The sequence below is a fragment of the Tyto alba genome, unplaced genomic scaffold (assembly GCF_018691265.1).
Source record: "Tyto alba isolate M040663 unplaced genomic scaffold, T.alba_DEE_v4.0 Super-Scaffold_10, whole genome shotgun sequence".
In the NCBI taxonomy this organism is placed as follows: Eukaryota; Metazoa; Chordata; class Aves; order Strigiformes; family Tytonidae; genus Tyto; species Tyto alba.
In genome coordinates, this window is record NW_024881262.1 from 26,466,871 (window position 1) to 26,487,505 (window position 20,635).

Consider the following 20,635-nt stretch of genomic DNA (forward strand, 5'->3'; position numbering starts at 1 on the left):
TTTAAGAATACTTTTTTTTACCTCATCCAGTTATAGGGCTGTTATCTTGACTTTATTCCGAACTGAGTTATTTCAGAAGTTCTATTAGGAAAAAAATGCATATAATTGCTTATTTCTGATTTACTTTTTTTTTTTTTTTTTTTTTTAACTGTGGAATTAAGTGCAGTGTCCATATTTACACTGGTGTTTTTAACACATGCAAACCCAACTTATTTCAGATTTGTCTGGATGTCATTTTCAAATCAGCTTGACTTTTTAAAATCACTTTAATTGTAAGATACAATTCTAGTATAATGATATTGTAACTTTGGTAATAGGAAAGTTATAATTGATAATTTCCTTGGCTAGAAGAAAGAAAACTTCAAAATACCCCTACAGTTTTACAAGCCTGGAAGGAGTGTGTGTGTTTGTGTATACATGTGTATGTTGAAATGCAAGAGACTCTGACACAGCACAAATTAAAATGTGAGAGGTAAGAGATGGCAAGGTGGGAATTAAAGAAGCTCCTGTGCTTCAGGATGCTGTTTCGGGTTGTTGGCAAAAGGCTTTTAGATGAAATCTGAGGCATTGCCAGCAAAGGATGAGGTATGTTGGGGAAGAGAGGGAAGAATTATTTCAAGGTCTGCAGAAGTGTAAAACTTGCTCTTAATCCTTTCTTATAGGCTATTCTCATCTGATTCTTTGGAAGGATTCCTATAGTAGCCTCAGTTTTCATAAGATGGTATTCAAGGCTATCATCTATACCGAAAGGATCGTGCTGTTCCATGACCTTAGGACAGCACTAACTTCAGTGTTGTCCCAGTGCTGCAGAAACCATCTAGATTCTTGTAAAAGAGAGTAAGATCCACTGACATTCGACTGGATTTCTCCAGCTGATGTTTTCTTGCCTTTTATTTATGCTTAGGTCAGGAATGGTACACAGAAGTTCCATTTTGCAATGGGAAGGAGCTCTGCCAGTTTGTCTCCTGAGCTTGAAAGTGTAGTGTGCTTATATAGGGATCTGCAAAATCTATTCTTTGGCTTTAAGTGTTTTGCCTGTGCGCTCAGCAGGAAATCGGTAGCATTGGGGTTTGCTGCAGGTTTCCTCTGGTGTGTAACTTGCTGCCCAGGACAAACACCTGGTCCAGGCCCAGGGCCTTGACTTTTACAGGAATCCCCAGCCCGGAGCCTGAACTGGCACCAGTCAGCTCCGAGGGAATGCTTTCTGCCCGGAGCAGAGACCCAGCCTCTGTTTTTACAAGGTGCCCTAAAGCCCCTGCTAGAATAACGACTTCACTGTGCTACTGCTGCTGGGGTTGTGTAGATGGGGTGGGGGGAAGGATTGGGGTTCTCCTCTGGGGATGAGAAGCAGAAAAATTTAAGGAGGGCTTGGGTCTGGTGTGGGTGTGACCCTGGGTATGTTTGTGTGACTGCTGGAAGTGTGTTACACATCTCGCTGTAAGTAAAATCCGTTTTTACTACAGTCTTTACAAGCAGAAACCACTAGGGGTTGTTGTAGACAGCCCGCTTACATCCAAAATTATTTGGGGTTTGCCCCTTGCTCTCGCTTCGGCCTCCCCGGGCCCGGGAACGGACCAGGGCCCCCGAACCACGGAATGGATGTTTCCGCCCGCCCGCCCCTCCTCTGGCGTGCCGTCACGCCGCCTGCTGGCCAATAGGCGAGCGACACCCCCGCCACGTGAGGGCGTCTACCCCCTCCCCTCGCTCGGCGCGCAGCCGGGGGCGGGGGGGAGCCCCGCGCGCCGGTGGCCCCGCCCGCCCCCGAGACTGTTTGTCCTCGCACGTGCGGCGCGTCACGTGACGGGGAGGGGAACCCGTCCCTCCGTCAGGGAGCGGAAGTCCCCGCTATCTATGGTTCCGAGGGGGGAAGAGTGTCTTCCCTTCTCTATGGTCGCGCCGGCACCGCGGGGCCGACGGGAGGCTGGCGGACTATGTACATTTTTCCCTCATTACCTCACGAGCAGGGAGGAGGCTGCCGGGATAGCGGAGGACCTTCCCTCGGCCTCGCTCCAGTCCTCCAGCTCCCCTCGCTGCCTGGCGGCTCCGGGAAGCCCGGCTCCCGGCCCGGCCGCGGCGGGCCCTGCCCCCTCCTCCCCTCCCCCCCGCCGCCCGCCGGGCCCGCTTCTCTGGGGAGCCTCGCCCAGGCCCATGGCTCCATGAGGCGGGAGAAGGAGGAGGCGGCGGCGGCGGGGCAGCAACGGCGGCGGCTGGGCTGAGGCGGAGGAGAAGCCGCGTCCGGCCCGGGACGGGTGCAGGAGGTGGGCGAGCCCGGGGCGGGGGGGGGGAGGAGGGGGGGAAGGAGCCGGCGTCCCGCCCGGTGCGGCGGCAGCGAAGGAGTTAACGGCGGGGAAAAGGGGGGGGGGGGGGGGCTCCCGCTCCCTGGCGCCCCCTGGCGGCGGCGGTTCTGCCCCGGGGGGGAGGGGGGGGCGGGATCCTGGCCACGGCCCCGCCGCCAGAAAGTTTGTGTCCGAGTGATGGGGGGGCGGAAAGGGCTGCTCCGGTACCGGGTGGCGGTTGGGGGGGACCGGCGGAGGCCTCCCGCGGCGGGGGAGCGGTGCCCTTCCTGGGAGCCCACCGGCGCGGCCGCCGTCGTCAGGCCCCCGCTGCGGGGGACGGTAAATGGAGCAGACCTCTGTTCTGCCCCCTGCCACGTCTTCAGTTGAAAATGAAGAGTTACGGGTTCAGATAAATACTTTTTCTCCCTAAACGTGGCCAGCCTTCGGTGGTAACTTGGAAAGGCTCATCTAGCCCAGCAGCTTCCTTGTGCCATCGGAGATAACTTCTAACAGGCACTGAAAAAATTACATGTTCGCTTTGTTAAAGTTCTACTTTTATTTTTCCTAGTTTTTTTTTTTTTTTTTTATTATTATTATTACAAAGGTAAAGATCAAAGGAAAAGGGATACTTTTCATTAGGTCATGTAAATTGTACAGATTATTTTTCTAAAATCTTGAGGTGATGATTCCTAAGCAGAGTAAGCACTGCAAGTGTACGTGTTTTGTGGTGAGAGGCAGGCACATCTCTCAACACGCCTTTCACCAGTTCTGGTTCAGTTCAGGACCATATGACTCTTACAATGGCTGATGAAACTTCATGGACAAAGTTTAAATTGTCTGCACCTGCAGAGAAGGAGGAGAGCTGTCACACCACGAATTTCAGTGCATGTCACATCCCCCCAGTTCTGTGTATGTGCTCTCAGTTCAGCCATCCATTAAATATTTGGACGAGCTGGAGGGATGCTCTGGTGGTTAAAGTAGTAGCCTGGCCCTCACAAGAGCTAAGTGTGACTTCCAGTTCTCCATGGTGTTCTCTGTGACTTGCATGTCTGGGCTTTTAGCCCCATTTGACATATGGGGAACTGTTTTGCCCTCCTCTTGTGTGTTTGGACCTCATGGTGATGATGGTATTACACTTATTTAAGTTCCTACCATTGACGTGTGGTCCGTGCCTATCATCTTCCTTCGGTTTTGTCTGCATAGGGTTCACTCCTTGTTTTCGTTACACCTCTCCTTGTGATGCAAGAGCTAGCATTCACTTCCTTGCAAGCAACACACTGTTCTGGGCTTTTTTTTTTATACCGTACCTGTTTCCTGCCATTACCACTTCCCTCGGTTCAGACTGTGCAGTCTTCAGCTCTTCCTCTCCAGCATATCCTGACTGTGCACCCTATGCGTTTACTTATGAGCACTATTGTTTTTCTTAATCCTAGAAAGTAAATGCAGATTTTGGTTCATGGGGTCTGGAAAATGGCGTGTTGTTTAGAAAACGGTGGTTCAATGCTTGTAGCTTCTCTTTGTTTCTTGCTTAGGGTAGCGCTAAATCAAGGGCAGCACCCCTGGGAGTCCAACCCTGAAGGTGTCATTTGGAGTTGTTGTCACTCTTCTGTTGAGAACGAGGAAGGGAAATGCACTTGTATTTTTTCAATAGCTTGCTTGCCGTTGGTGCCGGCACTGACTGAGGGGGAATGGGTGATCCAGAAAAGTAGTGGATGGGGTATATCTGTAGTCTAAAATATTTTTTTTTTTCTTCTGTTTCCCACAGTTTCCTTCCCTTTATGGGAAGGTTGGTTATGTGGGAGGTTTTTTGTGATGAGCTGCCTATTAAAGTGTTCAGTACACCTCACCAATAACTTTAAAAGGGTGAATTCATGCATGTTGTGTGTGTACTCTTCCAATTTATGTGTGTAAACACCTGTTCTGCTTGCTGAACTGACTTTACTTCTGTAATTAGTTGCATGTTGATAGGGTTTTCTTCCTCTTTTTGTTACAAAAGCACACCTCTGACACCTTAGCAGAAGCAAGGAAGCAGCTGTTGGTTTTTCACATGTAACTATTTTGTGTTTTGCTTTTTTTTCTCCTGCCCCCTCCTTGCCAGGGTTCTGCAGTGCTCCGGGCAGCGAGTTTTGAAGCAGGATGGGAAAAAGACGCTGTGTTCCTCCACTTGAGCCCAAGCTGGCAGCTGGCTGTTGTGGGGTAAAGAAGCCCAAATTGTCTGGGAGCGGAACGCACAGTCATGGGAATCAGGCCACAACTGTACCAGGCTCCAGTTCAGGTCCTCTTCAGAACCACCAGCACACAGACGGGAATAATGGAAGGGAGAACGTATCTGACTTGACTTTGGGCCCAGGGAATTCGCCAATTACTCGAATGAATCCCACTTCAGGAGCTCTGAGCCCACTTACTCGGCCCAATGGAACTGCCAACAGCACCAAGAACCTGGTGGTGACAGCGGAGATGTGCTGCTACTGCTTTGACGTACTCTACTGTCATCTCTATGGTTTCCCTCAGCCACGACTTCCTCGATTTACCAATGACCCCTAGTGAGTAAATCCATATGCGGGAGGAAAACTGAGAAACTGGCGTCCAGAGCTGTGGTTTGGTTGGGGCGGGACGAAGGGTTTCCTCTGGGGAATGAAAAAATTGGTGTGCAGGGAGGAAGGGGGGTGTTCTGCTGCTTGCTTTGTCTACTGGACACAAAAAGTGCACGGAAGAGTAAAAATACTGTGTTGTGTTTGTTGGTAGAGATGAGTGGAGCTTTGAAGAGTGGCCTTCAAGGCAGAACATGCTTAGCTCTACAGAAAGAGAACTAGGCAAAATACGAGGAAGTGTGCTGTTCCAGCTCACAGTCTGATGTGTTGCGTGAGATGTAGCACACATTGTCAAGGAGTGCAAACCCACTTTGTGATTATGTTCTGTTAAAATTTGCTCCCTTCTTTGTAAATAGATTCCTCTGCAAAAAATGAGCTGCACTGTGCCTCCCATAAAATGGTACTAAAAGAATGAGTGGAACTGAACTTGAGAGTTTTCAGAAAACAGTAAAATAATGTCATTAATCTGAAGACGATCCTGCTTCTAATGTCAGGCGCTAACGTGGTGAGGGGACAAGGGGATAGACTTCCTTCTGCAAAGCAAATCGAAAGGGAATAAAGTAAGAAGTTGAACCAAGTTCCCAGCTCATCCTGAAACAAATGCTGAGCTGGTGAACATTGGACAAGGACACTCACAAGGGTGCTCAGCTGTCCAAGTTAACGGGTTTAGCAGGGAGGGGAACCAAAAATTTGCCAGTTGTAGAACTGGAAAACTGTTATAAAGATAGTGCTAGTTGGGCAGTATGGGGAGAAATGGAGAGTTAACTTTCAAGGACGATACCAAGGTTAAGAAGAAAGGAGGTGTGTGTGAGGAGAAGGATTTATGAAGGTATTTCACTTTGGTGAGGTTTAGCTAATGTTTATCTGAAGGTTAAAAGCGTAGGTGTGGAAATGTTAATGTTGTTAAAATGTTTGGTGGAAGAATTATATGGGAAAGATCAATGACAGATACGCCTTCTGACACTCCTCCAGGGGCCACCTCCAGAACAATAGAGAAAATAAAAAGTTGTTGACATCTGTAATTTAAGTTAATGAATTTTAAATTGACGTAAAGAAACGATGGCTTAAACAGGTCAAGGACTTTTTCCGTGTATTGAATGTCTCCTCACCTTATTGGTTGTCAGTGTAGATGTAGGTTGTGCTTCCATGCAGTTATTATCTGAGGAGGATTATGGATACATGTTCTGAATGCTACCACAGGCTAAGCTGTTTAATATTGTAAATACAAGTGAATGGTGAAATACCGTGGACTAGAATATAGAATAGTTCCAAGCTAAAATATTTCTGCTGTTGTTTTTCATACCTAAGCTAAGTAGGCTCCTTTTAGAAAATGATACAGTAGTCTGTTTATTATTTTGTCACCTGAAATGCAGAGGGTTTTTTTTTGTTGTTTTTCTGCTCTTAAGACAGTAAGAGAGATTATTTTATACAGCTTCATTATTTTGGTGTTAAAGGAGATTTCTAGCAGGATTTTGTTGCTGTTTCTGTTGACTAGTTTCAAAAAGGGCATTCTTTTGGGAATATCAGATGTTCTAATTTTATGCTCAAATTTGAAAAGTTAAACATCATTCATTGAGCATTACTGTGCTGATAATTTAACAGTCTTTCAGATCAGCACTCCAAAGCAAAACCAGCTCTTCCCTTTTCTTCCCCTCTGGGCAAATGCCTACCTGAATTTTCTTGTGTTTCAGCATTTATGCTGTTCTTTCTGGCAAATAGTTGTATGTACCCCAGGGAAAAGCATGGGATTTGCTCTCTGGTAGGGCAGCATGCAGGGATGATCTGTCACACCTGAGACAGTAATGTAGTGAACTTCAAGCCAAATGTTATCAAATGTAAGAGTAAGAAAAGTGAAAAGACATAAATATTTTGCGTTGTTGTCATTTGTAACATAATTAATGTCAATGTAGAGATCTTTGAACAAAGCAAAGGTACATACCAGAAGTCTCAGGACAGGCAGAAAAGAGACTGTTGATGGAAGGAATAGAAAGATGCACAGGTTTGTCCCAGCCTCTTTCTCAGATAACAGATCTTTTAAATTGGTGCTGAACCCTAAAGACTGTGAAGGTCAGGATTCTGTATAAACAGGGTAATAACATAAAAGTTGTGGGGTTATGACTTGAAAATTATTGTGAATTCCAAGTACCAGCTTGAGAGGATATGCACATGGACAACAATCTTGATGGGAATTACGGAGCTGGTAGATACCTATGGAGTAAGGGAACCTTACATACATGTTAGCAATGATGTTCATAAATCAATGTAGAGAAGGTGGCATTGCAAGACTCGTAGTTATGTCTGAATTAACTTGGCAAATGAAGAAAACATCCCCTTTGCTATTCAGGTTACTGGAAAAAATTACAATTTTGAACCTATATGCCATGCAAATAGTTCCTCGGCTGCTACTTCTACTTTGGTACTTCAGTCTGATTTTTTTAGTAGTAAATATTACAAACTGGTACTAAAACTACACCATGCAAGTTTATAGTTGCCATGCAGGACAAATAGTAAGATACTTGTATCATAAAATCTGTACTGTAACAGGTTTTTTCCTAGCACAAGCTAAATTCTGATTTAAACAAACTATTTTTTTGCTCCTTTAAAATTCACTTTGTAGTTGCAATTGGAGAAGCTAGTGTTTAGTTGCCAAAATTCCCCTCAGCCTAGCAAACCCTCATCAAACACGCCTAAGTTGGATGTTGTGGCTAGGGGAAAAATGGTTGCTGTAGTCTGGTGAGGATATGCAAAGCACCAGTAAGTGCTCCTGGACATGCATGGGCCAAAGATTGTTGTGACTTTTCTCAGTACATCTGGGAAATATGCTTTTCAAGGAGGGGCTATGGAACAATTGACTTATTGTCAGCTGCACCTGCAATTTGCTATGTGTGTTTATTCTTCGGATACAGAAATGACGTCCTCTCTACAGTGAAAAACTTTATAATAGTGATATTTTATGTACTTGTACAAAATCATACAGCTTTTTATGCCTCGGTAGTTATGACCACAGTGAAAAATTGTTTAAAATGTGCTTTAAGATCTTTTAAAATACGACAGCCTTCTGAATGTAATTATCCTGTCCTTTCTGGTAATATCTCTTCTATTATAGATGCAGAAAGCTGTGTCACAGCTCAGTGGAAACATCTTTGAGGTTTTTGGGGGAAGTTTTTTTTCTTTGGAAGGGGAAAGAGGTGAATTCGAAGTGTGAACCTGTAATTTGAATCAAAGAAGAGAAGGAACTTAGATTTGTATTCTGTCAGTGATGCTTTTCATTTTCTCTCTTCCCTTTTCTGTTTGGGGTGTCACATGGCTAAGTAATGGTTTCAAAACTTTAATTAGATTAAGCTAAATTTCCACTGAGCTTGTGACAACAATGTGTTTCTCGGAAATCTCCTCTGTTACCTTTAGTATCTTTTTGGGGAGAGCTCTCTAATGTATTTTCTTACGCTTTGTTTCTGTTTTCTGTTTCAACATATGGTAGCTAGATGTAAGTGTAGAGGAATGATATCCTGCAAGTGCCTTGAAGTGCTGTTGGAAAACTAGAACAGTAAATCATCTGTCTTGGTCAAGCAACTGTTCGGTGGCTGGTGGTTGTGGAAGAATGTTTCCGCTTCCTCTGTGGGAAAATACTTCACAATTATCACTTAAAGGCTCTTTGCTATTTTGGGTAGTACTTCTGCCGTTGGTCACAGCTGGTAACTAGATCTTGAATGATGGATTTATGCTGTGATAGTTTTTTAAATCCATTGTTGCTTTGAGGAACATCACTGGGCATTGCTTTATTGCAACAGTTTAAATTATGTTCTAACTGCTTAGAATTAAGAAGATCTGTTGCCTGTATTTGAGAAATAATCCACACTTCATGCTGCTTTTGATGTCTGAACAGAATCTCTTAGTATTTTTTTGTTATGTTTGCTGCAATTATATATTGCTTACAAGAGTCTCAAGGAGTTTGAGGAAAGTAAGTGTCTGAGCTCTGTCGTAGAATCAGTTATTGTCCTCATATTTTAGAACTCCTGTCAATGTTTGTTTAATCTCAGAAAATTATTTTCTTAACACTGCATATTTTCTATCATGTTACTTAACTTTTAAAGTTCAATAGAAATTCACAGACTGAAGTTTGGAATTGCTAATGATGAACTTTCTCATTTATGCTTGGGTTCGAAGTGACCACATCTTGTATTCAGTATTCTGTAATCTGAAAAAGTAAGATCATTGATTCTGTTTTTATAATTAGAGCAGCAGCAGCAGTTGCCTTGCAAAATTTTGCAGATGTTCAGAGATTCTTGTCAGCCAGCACTGTCCTTTCTTTACTGTTTCTCTCTACAGCTGTTTGCAATTTCACTCACTTCTGTAGAAGTTAACTTTTTGCATTTAATATTCACAGTCATCTTTACCTGTTTACCTCTTCACAGAGCTCTTCTGAATACTATTGTTCTGAACTTCTTGTTCTTTGAGGCTTAATCATAGCTTTTAGTTTAACAGATTGAAATGAGCCTGCTGAATTTGAGAATCTACTGTTATGCCTGTAAATTCAGGATAGTAGACAGGAAAATGGAAATCCCTGTGATGTTTCAGTAGGAACAATATAGTGATTTAACTATGTATTCAACGGGAGAGAATATGTGTAAATATAAATCAAATGTAAGGTAAGCAAAAGATGTGAACATAAACTGTTTGAGCACTAGGGACAGACTCAGAAGTCAGATCCTTCTGGAAATAAGAGGGAAGAAATACCCTAAGTTTGCTTTTTATCCCTTTTTAAAAAAAAAAAAAAAAAGAAAAAAGCTTTTTATTGCAAACCTGAATTATAGATGATTTGCAGAATGCTTGGGGATCTTTCAGGTTCAGCGATACTATAAATAAGTAATCTTATTTGCTTCACCTATATTCATTTTTATGTGGGTTGTCATGTAAACTAGCGGATGCTACTAAGTGAAGCTGTTACTCACAGAGGTAATGGGTGGGGTCAAACAGCCATATCACTCATTAGCAGATGGCGCTGAGTCTGGCCGGGAAGGTGTCAGTGGAGAGAAAGGAATATGCCAAAAAGCTGGGGGGAGATGGGTTTTTGCATTTGGGGGGGTGCAGGTATGGGGTTTTATTGCTAGAGAGCAGGTGAGAAAACATGCCTACTGGGGTTTATTAGAGGGAAGGAAAGAAAGTGCACACATACGTGCTCTTTTATACCCTGTTGGTCTCCCCTTGGCAACCAAATATCTCTAGAGGCTGGAGTATTTCTCTCTTTTGCCTTTTCAGTCCACTCTTTGTGACGTGGAAGACGGGGCGAGACAAGCGGCTTCGTGGCTGCATCGGGACCTTTTCAGCCATGAATCTTCACTCAGGACTCAGGGAATACACATTAACCAGGTGATTATGTTGAAAGTGAATCTGAGTAAATCTGCAATTGGTTTCATTCGCAGAAGATCTATAAGGATTCAAGGTTGAGATGTTGGATCAGCATAGTTCAACTTAATAGGCTTCACAGTAAAATAAACCTGAGAAATATGTGATAGTTTTGGTGAGGTAATACATCAGAATTTAGTGGAACATCTTTGCAACAGGTGAATTTTGGTTGACCTTTTAATGCTGATGTCGAATCTGTTTTGGATACTAACAGTTTTGACATCTTATGTAGCACATCATTTCTCTCCAACTGCAGTAAGTGGAGCACAGCATCAGGAAGCTTGCACTAGTGTTTGCATATTACAGTTCATTAGATTAGGAGGAGATGCAAATCACTTTCTCTGCATGTCGTGGTTTAACCCCAGCCAGCAATTAAGCACCACACAGCCGCTTGCTCACTTTTCCTGCTTCTAGTGGGATGAGGAGGAGAATTGAAAAAAAGTGGGTTGTTTAGTTTAGTTTAATAACTAAAATAGAATAAAAATTAGTATTAACAATCGTAATAATAACGATTAATAATTTTAATGAAAATTAGTATAATAAAACTCATGCACAGACACAGGCTGGGCGAGAAGTGGATTGAGAGCAGCCCTGCAGAGAAGGACTTGGGGGTGTTAGTAGATGGAAAACTGCCTGTGAGCCAGCAATGTGCACTCACAGCCCAGAAACCACCCATGTGCTGGGCTGCACCCAGAGCAGGGGGGGCAGCAGGGCCAGGGAGGGGATTCTCCCCCTCTGCTCCGCTCTGGGGAGACCCCCCTGCAGTGCTGGGGCCAGCTCGGGGGCCCCCAACAGCAGAAGGACCCGGAGCTGCTCGAGCGGGGCCAGAGGAGGCCACGAAGATGCTGGGGGGGCTGGAGCAGCTCCCCTGGGAGGCCGGGCTGAGAGAGTTGGGGGGGTTCAGCCTGGAGAAGAGAAGGCTCCGGGGAGACCTTAAAGGGGGAACAGGAAAGGTGGGGAGGGACTGTGGATCAGGGAGTGGGGGTAGGACGAGGGGTAACGGTAGAAAGAGGGGAGATTTAGATTAGATCTAGGGAAGAAATCCTTCCCTGTGTGGGTGGTGAGGCGCTGGCCCAGGTTGCCCAGAGCAGCTGTGGCTGCCCCCTCCCTGGAAGGGTTCAAGGCCAGGTTGGACGGGGCTGGGAGCCCCCTGGGCTGGGGGAAGGGGGCCCTGCCCGGGGCAGGGGGATTGGGAGTGGGTGATCTCTAAGGTCCATTCCAACCCAAACCAATCTGTAATTCTATTATATGAAAAAGAGAGGGAAATAAAACCCAAGAAAAGATAACTGATGCACAGTGCGATTGCTCAACCTGCTGACCGATGCCCCAGCAGCCAACTCCCCCCAGTTTATATACTGGGCATGACGTGCTATGGTATGGAATAGCCCTGTGGCTAGTTGGGGTCAGCTCTCCTGGCCAGGCTTCCTCCCAGCTTCTTGCTCACTTCTTCGCTGGCAGAGCACGGGAAACCGAGAAATCCCTAACTTTGGATAAGCAGTGTGTAGCAACAGCTAAAACATCAGTGTGTTACCAACATTATTCTCACACCAAATCCAAAGCACAGCACTGTACCAGCCACTAGGAAAAAAATTAACTCTATCCCAGCCAAAAGCAGGACAGTGCGGTAGCAAAGAAAACGTGTTTCATGAGGGCATAATCAAAAAGGAAATAATTGAGCATCTGACACTTTAATTTGGTGCTTTTATTAGTCAGTAAATCTTCTTTTTCCTTTAGTGCACTTAAGGACAGCCGATTTCCCCCCCTGACCCGCGAGGAGCTGCCCAAACTCTTCTGCTCTGTCTCCCTCCTCACTAACTTTGAGGATGCCAGTGACTACCTGGACTGGGAGGTGAGAACAGGTGCATTTGGAACTCTGCATCACTCGTTCCGTTCGGGTTCGGGTTAGTACATGGTGATGTGTCTCCTTCGTTACAGGGATATACGGGGATAGAAGAAACTAGGGATAAGAGAAATGGGGCTGGGAAACTAGAAGAGAGGAAGAGGCTGGGCTAGCAGTACGCTTTTGGTCAGGGGAGGATCTGAATGGGAATAAAGGAGATGTGAAAGTGTTCTATGGGTTTGGCCCAATAGAGGATAGATGTAAATATATATGTAAAAACCTGGGAATTATTTTGATGCTGTGAATAGAAACTGGGAATAAAAAGTAGTTAAGACCAATAATTTTTAGGACCTTGTACATGGAAGTGTATTTAGTTCAAGAAGGATTAAATAGACTTTGTGGTTGGGCAATTTAAGGCATGAATCTTGTGTAGAGATCTTGTGTGTCCTGGCCAGCATAAGAGATGGAAAACTGTCAGACTTCTGACATGACTTACTTCAGGAGAAGTGGCAGGGAGACTGGTTAGGGTTGTCTGGGAAAGGTGGCGGAGGTCCTTTATGCTGCTAAGAGAGCTGCTTGTGAGACCTGTCTGCCAAGGACAGAGACTGGGGAAGAGAATGTCCTCCTCCAGGCAAAAGCCCAACTGGCCATAGAGAGAAAGAGATACACAGTGTTGTGGGAATGACAACTCGATCACGGACTCAGTGCTAGCAAACCCCTCTTATTTGGCTGTTCATTTCCATCTATAGGTTGGGATCCATGGGATCAGAATAGAGTTCATCAATGAGAAAGGTGTCAAACGCACAGCCACGTATTTACCTGAGGTTGCTAAGGAACAAGGTGGGTTTGAGATGGCAGCCAAAGATGTCAACACATTGTATCACAGAATTGGGTAACATAAATCTATGGATTTTGGGTCTGGATTGCAATGCTATCCTCATAGTAGTGCCATGGAGCCACCAGGCTTAATTTGGATAACTGACACTTGATACAGCTGCTGCTGGGTTTTCATCTGGCCTTTCTCTCAGCCCACATCTGTGCACAGTTGTATCTTAGAGTAAAAAAATGTTTTAGGGCTTAACAAATAGAGGATCTCAAAGTACGGATCTTCTAGCTTCATTCAGCGTTGCTCTTCTATGTTTTTCCCACCAACTAGGATAACTGCAGGCTGCACAGCACCAACAGGAGAGTCCCTTTCCTCCTCATTCTTGCTAAAATAGCATCCTCCAGATGAGGGCAGGAAACAGGGCCCCTCTGGAGCACACTTCCCACTCAAATATAGTAGCGGTCACCATGGTAACTGCTCAAAATATTGCCTCCTTTCCTCCACCTAGCAGAGTGGAGTGGTCGCATCCTCCTGGCTCTGGGGCAAAAGACTAAGGTAGGAATTTTAACTCTGATCTCTCACATAGCTGTGCACTGTGCTATCACTAGAGCATCAGGTTGATCCCAGTTTGTCTATGTAACGAGCTAAGTACTATCTTATTTTAAGGCTTAGAGAGCTAAACTTGAGTGGCACGTGATAAAACAGTTTGGGGTCCCTGCAACAGAAGCAAGGTACAGACCTTTGTAAGAAGAGAGGTCATAAGGAAAATGGAGTTACTGTTTTCTAGACCAGTTCCAATAGGAGTTAGAAGGGGTTGGCATGCGCAGATAGTGTGCATGCATCAGACCATGTATGTCCAGTTCAACACTGGTATTTCTGAAGCTCAGTTTCCTGTTTAGTTGTTTGCTTTTCTAGAGGCCTTTTAATGCATCTCTTATCTTTCTGAAACATCATATTTCTGTTGAAAAATTTCCCTTGTTTCTATTTTTCAATAGACTGGGATCAGATCCAGACCATAGACTCCTTACTCAGGAAAGGTGGTTTTAAGGCTCCGATTACCAATGATTTTAGGAAAACGATTAAACTCACCAGGTAGGTAGATATATTTGTCATCTTTTAATTTTACTTCATAGTGTTTGGTGGGTGATTTAAAGTATTTGTGCTTGATGTATGACTTCATGCCTCTTTCAGAGGAGAGACATAGTCTGAACAACAAAATCAGAGATGTCATGTGTTAGGCATATAATGTGTGTGGAATGAAGTGCAGTACATTTGGCCCTTGCAGGATCAAAGTTAGCTTTTTCTAAGAGAAATGTCACTGGGTTTAATATTATCATCCACATGAAGGATCAAAAGAAGCAGAACCTTCGAAGGTTGAAAAGGTTGATTTTTCTGTATTTTTACAATAGACTTCCTTTTCTCAGTGTGCTCATCTATGGATGGTGTAGCTATTTGGAGGTGACAGCTGTCTTAAAACCAAACCACACTCAAATTTGGCTGGTTTTCAGAATTTGCTTGCTGTTCTATACCCCCAGCTGTCCTATTGGTTTCAGCTCCCTTTATGTTAGTAAAAATTGGGACATTCTGGTTTTGTATAGAAACACTGATTTATCAGGTCATTCCTTACCTCTGGAGAAATTAGGTGGGTATGTAGGGTTTTTTAAAACAGGAGAGGACAGGATGAAGGTTTTCATTAAAATGTGGTGTAACATGGACTTAGTGCAATTCACGACCACTTTTGAAGTTACCTATTGTGTAGCATGCTTTAGAAGCACCTGGAAATCTCTGGTCTCCCAGAAGGGACTTCACATTCTGTGAATTCTGATTGTACAACGTGGACTAAGTCGCACACATGCTATAATAAACCTCCCTTTACCCAATCCTCCATTATTTTCTTTCACTAGCCTTTCGAATGTGAAGATAACCACAAAAGTAAATAATAGTGAAATACCGGTCATTTAGACTCTGAAGCCAAATCTTCCTCCAGCAAACTTTTCATATCCCTCCCCCCTTTTTTTTTCCCCACAGCAAGTGGATAAAAATAATACAAATTGATCCTTTGTTTCCAGTGTGCTACGTCAGGAGTCCCCTTAACTATGATTGCCTTCAATAGGGCTCAACTTTTGGGACATCTAAGCTAATTCAAGCTTAGATGGGTTATTCAGGCTACTGCATGAGGCAATATCAAAGAAAGTAGGTGGGTTCCTCTCGGTCGGTATTGGCTGTGAGCTAAATGGTGATCTGGGGTGAATGTTTTTATGTCTAGTCCCTTCCTATTGCATAGTCTGACATTACTTCTTTTTCTTGTGCTGCTCCCCTAGGTACCGCAGTGAGAAGGTGACAATCAGTTATGCAGAATACATGGCTTCCCGTCAGCATTGTTTCCAGAACGGCACTCTTCATGCCCCCCCCCTCTACAATCATTACTCCTGACACACGGCTGCATGACCAGTCCCACTCCCCAGTTGCTGCCAACGGCTACGACATCATTGGGGCAGATGCCTCTTCTTCCTGGTCCAGTTACTTCTATTACTGCACCATTTTATGATGCTAGCTTCCGTTGCCAAGTCTGCCTTCCAGCTGACCTGGGGGGAAGATGAGAGCATGACAGAACTTCAGGGGCCCAAGCCTTATCTCAGCCTTCCCTCCGAACGGGGGTTCAGTTGGATTGGGGCTCCATGCCTACGGACTGTCGTGAGGTGCAGAAGACCTCTAGGAGTGAAAGTGCCACTTCGGACCGATCCGTTCTTGTGTGTTACCAACACTCCGGAAACTTGAGTTGTTTGTTATGGAAGCCCCCCAGATCAAGTAGGAGCATTCCCCTGGCAGCCTGGGCAACGGAGTCCAACAAAACATTTTTTAGGTTCTTTTTAATTTTTTTTAACCTCGGGTATCTGTTGTGTACCAAGAGCTGATTGCAGTCCCCACACATCACAGGCGGACATTATGATATTGGGGAGGGTTGAACATCTGGATAGCACCCCATCCTCACGGACAGAAAACACTTAAAGATGTGAAAAACCTCTGGATGGTATTGCAGATGAATCCTTTATTTAAGTAAACCCTAGAAGGCTTTAATTATCAGACCCCACTATAGGATGGATTCTCTAGAAATCTTTTTGGTTTGCAGTTTTCTAGGTTTTTAGACAGTGCTTTGTAATGTAGCCTGCTATGAAATAGAATGCTGTTACGCAGGTAAGAGAGGAACACGGCACCTGCTGCGTACAACGTACCGGGGTGTGCCTGGACAGGCTTCTCTGTTACAACCAAGTTTTGTGTCCAGACATTTGTAACAGAGCGCGATTGGATCAGGGGTGGGGAGGCATTGGCAGGGCATTGACTGTAGTCATACAAGTGAGACTAGTGACTGAAATTTGTTTAACTGAAGCTAACAGTCTCGGGGACCTTCCTTTTGCAAGGACAGCCACTTTCTCTGGTGTGACTATTGATATTGAGAACTGTTGAGTGTTCCAGTTTATAGCAGGCCTATGGAATAGAGCTGTGTAGTTTCACTGGTAAGTTATTATTTTATACAGTTTAGTCATTACAACATCAAGGCAATGAGAGGGGAAACCTGTATTACACAAACTGTGTGAAACTCTTGTGCATTCTGTATTTCTTCTCCCATCATTGATGATTACAAGAAATACTCTCTTCTAAGAGGAAGAGAAGTACTTTGGTTGTTATTCTTCAGCATTGTTGAGGCGTGTCATAAACTCTGAATTATGACACTCTCTCAATGAAATCACTGGACTTCAAAATATAATCTGGGGGTTTTTTGTTTTGTTTTGTTTCCAAGTTTCTGGAGGGTCAACAGTGATCAGGAAGGAAAATACAAGTGCATAGCAGATTAAAGCTTGCTCGTGTGTGGTAATGATGGCTTTTAAAATTGGCTGATGTTTCAAGCCTGAAATTCTCTCCTGGCATGGCAGGGAATAGGGCTGGTAGAAAGGTCAGAACTGCATGCTGCTGCTCCTTCTGGTCCTAGAGAAGCAAACAGAATTGCGCAGTTTTGCTTCGTGTTGGTGTAACGTTCTGCTGGAGGAGAGAGTCGTGAGGAAAAGGAGGGGGTCCTATTCTGGATAATGGTGCAATATTGACCCAGCTTTCCTTCTGTACTGGGTCACTCTTATAAATTGCCACTTTTCCCTTGTGATGTTGTTGAAAAGCAATTGGAGTTAAAGGGATTGTTTCATGATTTCCTGCTGCTGAGAATAAATCAGTCTTGTTACAAACTCGAGTGGTTTGTAATTACTCTCCCAGGTGCCGTATAGTGATGGGGGAGGGTGGGGTCAGCTCTGGACATACCATTCACCTTTCAGCTGTCAAACAGTATGATACATAGGGCTACACTCATTACTGTTCAAGTGTTCTATGTTAGAATTTAATTTCTAAAAGGTTTAAAAAAAAAAAAGCAAAAAAATGGTGCTAAAACTTCACCCCTGAGCACGCTCAGTGAGACTGGTCATGCAGGCATATAGTGCCAGGCTTTTCAACAAAATTGTTTCTTTTTCAAATGTTTGCCCTGTTCTGTGTCTTCAACGGTGTATAGTGTTTTCCTGATTTCATTTTATTTGAATAGGGGATGACTAAGGGGTGGGGTGGGGAGGGTTAGCTGTCATTTTTAAAGAACAGAATTTTAGGATTGAGTGACTTGGTTGGTTTAAGCCTGAAGTGGGCTAGATGGTTTGGGACCGGGGAAGCCTTATCCTCTCCCACTTCCATTTCCCCACTCAGTCTGTTAAAAAAAAAAAAAAAAAAAAAGCAACAAAAAAAAACAAACAAAAATGCCTCTAAATATGTACTGTGTTCTTGTCTCGTTGCAGTGAGAAGAGAAGCTAGCAAATCAGAAACACTGGTCTGCTGCCTAAGAAACAGGCCCTCTCAGCTTTATTCCCATAAGGGTCCAGCTATAAAATCAGTTGAAAAGTGTGTCAGTAGTGAGGTTAGCGCAGAAAAATGTATGACAAGGACAGGTGGTCTCAGGAAATAATCCCATTTCTAGATCATTACATGGCAGCTATGCATAAGGATGAAAGAAGTAAACTAGAAACAAAACGTACTTTGAGTTGCCTCAAGATTGAGGCAACCACAATCAGTGACCAGCTGATGTAAGAGTTTCTCCATAATTACTTGGCTGGGACAGCAAGTTAGAACTACTCCTTCTCAAAGCATCGGTGTTACCTGGTTTGATCTGGATTTAACTCATCCTTAGAAGCAAGTGCCTTTTGGTCTAGAAGGGCTTATTCTCATGACAACCACAACTGAGAAATAATCTCACTGCAATTTTGAATTGTCTTTGTTTTACAGTAACTACGGGAGAATGTCTTTGATCACTGGAGTCTGTCAGTGTTGGAATGTTTCCACTGTGAGGTTCTTTTTTTTTTTTTTTTTTTTCATAATGTTCAACAGTCAATCTCAGCTGAGGCCATTTCAGTTTGGGAACATTTTAAGGTCAAAATATCACATATCTACAATTTATCAGAACAAAAAAAAAATCTGTAAGAAAATCTAAGAGTTCATTTTAACCTTTGCACAGAATAATTTGTTTTCATAGTCCATTAACAAACATCTGCAATCTTCACTGACTATTAGTGCTGTTTTCTGTTTGTATTATGGAAACTACATGTTGTTTTGTTGTTTTTTTTGGGTTAATTTATTTCCTTAAAGCAGGAGACCTCTTTTGACCTTCAGAGCAGAGATGTCAGACCAATTCTTTGTATTACACTTGGTTGCCTCCTACCTATATAATAACTTCTGAGTGTAAATAATTGAACTCTATCCTCTAATGAAGTATTGTAGAGAATAAACCATAATGGATAAAGATTATTTGTACTGTCCTTTTTATATGGTTTCTCACAGCCTTTATGGGGGATAAGATTAAATCTTGTAATCTAGAAAGATGAACAGTATGCTACCTGTATCAATACCAAACCTCTAAATTACATTAAACGTTCAGAATCAGGGAGGTTGCCAGGATGGGATGGCAGCTGTCTGCAAGCACAGAAATAGTCAGTGCAGGCTCACTAGAAGAAAGCAAGGAAAAATGGTAGGAAAACCAAGTATTAAATATGTTTCATTAATAATGGCATAGCAAAGTATCTCTGTATCCTGAAATAATGTTTGCTTGACAGTAACTCTATTAGTTGTCATGTTGGCGAAATACATAAAGCCACATACATAGAGAAATCTGTATTGTACTGAATATCCCAAATTTGTAAATCTGGCTTAAACTACCAAAACTGTTCTCTGTTTTTTTGTCTTTTAAAATGAACTAATGAAAACAGATTATCTGTACTTCACAGACTGTAGTCTTCAGGTGATCTAAGAATTTTATTTCAGGAAAAAGAAACACCCATCTTTCTACATTCTTACTAAATATTTTAATGTTTGCTTTGGGACAGGATCAATTGATTTGTGCAATAGTTTTGATGGACATACCTTTGGCTGAAATGGGTTTTTTCCATATACTTTCAGGTTATTGCTCATTTTTTACCTATAGCAGATGTACAGTTAAAGATCCTACATTTCCTGTTTGTGGTTCTTGGGAAGGGCAGCCCTGGTTATCAATGAAGAACAGGCGTAAGACCCCCTCAAACACCCCAACCGAACCAAGGGAGAAGGTGGTTTTGACTTAAATATGCCTGAGAAGTTCACTGACTTCAGTGCAACTATGAAGCAAAAACCTATTTTCAGAAAATATGTTTCTGGTACTAATAAAGCTAGAAAGTAACTCCCCTGTGCGACACGAGGAGTGGGCTGAGGAAGACTCTGTGGCTAACGTGATTTCTGGGTGACTCACTGTAAATTCTGAAGTTAACTGTGTAACTAGCATCCACTGTTGTCATGTGCCCAGGTAAGTTATTAAGTATATTCTCTCAGCTTCTTTGTTGGCTAGAATACAGTGACTTGTATATTTTTACGGCATATGTTTTTCCTTACATCATTTTTATTTTTTTGGTTTTACATTCAATTAGTTGGATGTAAAATCTTTGTCTGGTGTATTTCATCAGAGGTTCTTTCATGCATGTTGCTTTCTGTAACTGCAGTAACACTCAGCAGCTCACAATGAAGATGAGGCCAGGTAGAAGGGTGTACATATGACTGCACACTGAAATACTTGAATCCAGAACAAATATAAACCAGGGTAATTCTCCAGAAAACAGTTCCTTCTGGTTTTACTTCTGTTTGAAATAAGAAGCAAAATTAATTAGTCATTTAGCACTCACTTCTTTCTAAAAACAAATTACAGAAAGGTTAGGAGAAATTTCTACAAGGTGCTTCAAATGAAGAATACTTGAGCATTTTTATTCTAAACACCTAAAAAAAATTATTTTTGTCCTAAATTTATCTTGTAAGCTATCTGATTGTGATTGAGAAATGCCATTTCTTGAAGATAAAAATTAAACCCACAACACTTTCCCATGGAACTCAATAAATTAGTATTTATACTGACCTATGTATTACGAGGATTGCTCTTGAACTGATTTGTAGTACATGGAGCAGTAGGATAGAAAAGTTCCTAATCTGTTTTGGCTACAATCTGGGAAAAGAGGACCTGTGAATATGTTTGTTTATCACTCCCAAAGTAGAGAAAGCCCAGAAGACTATTGTTACCATGTTCCTTAAAACAAGTATGTAATTCTACAAATTGACCAGTATCCAGATTATTGAACCACAATTTTTTATAGTCGACAAG

The 20,635-nt window shown here is 43.1% G+C and overlaps 1 protein-coding gene across 2 annotated transcripts; it reads left to right on the forward strand.

Moving 5' to 3' along the window:
- Window positions 1-1,858: 1,858 nt before the first annotated feature.
- Window positions 1,859-18,762, forward strand: AMMECR1L (AMMECR1 like). Of its 2 annotated transcripts, XM_042794246.1 has the most exons (7): window positions 1,862-2,258; window positions 4,375-4,819; window positions 10,124-10,234; window positions 12,005-12,119; window positions 12,860-12,950; window positions 13,932-14,028; window positions 15,258-18,762. In XM_042794246.1, exons 2-7 carry the CDS (start codon window positions 4,413-4,415, stop codon window positions 15,367-15,369), a joined length of 933 nt encoding a protein of 310 aa, XP_042650180.1. In that variant the 5' UTR covers window positions 1,862-2,258; window positions 4,375-4,412; the 3' UTR covers window positions 15,370-18,762. The 2 variants fall into 2 exon arrangements, 1 of the variants encoding a protein (XP_042650180.1); XR_006165482.1 differs by lacking the exon at window positions 15,258-18,762 and having other exon boundaries at window positions 1,859-2,258; window positions 12,860-13,491.
- The last annotated feature ends 1,873 nt before the right edge of the window (window positions 18,763-20,635 follow it).

Bases quoted from the DNA above. Each gene is read 5' to 3' on its own strand.
- AMMECR1L (XM_042794246.1), top strand. From the start codon at position 4,413: ATGGGAAAAAGACGCTGTGTTCCTCCACTTGAGCCCAAGCTGGCAGCT. The intron at 10,235-12,004 runs GTGATTATGTTG...TTTTTCCTTTAG, and splicing joins AGGGAATACACATTAACCAG to TGCACTTAAGGACAGCCGAT. The intron at 14,029-15,257 runs GTAGGTAGATAT...CTGCTCCCCTAG, and splicing joins AAAACGATTAAACTCACCAG to GTACCGCAGTGAGAAGGTGA.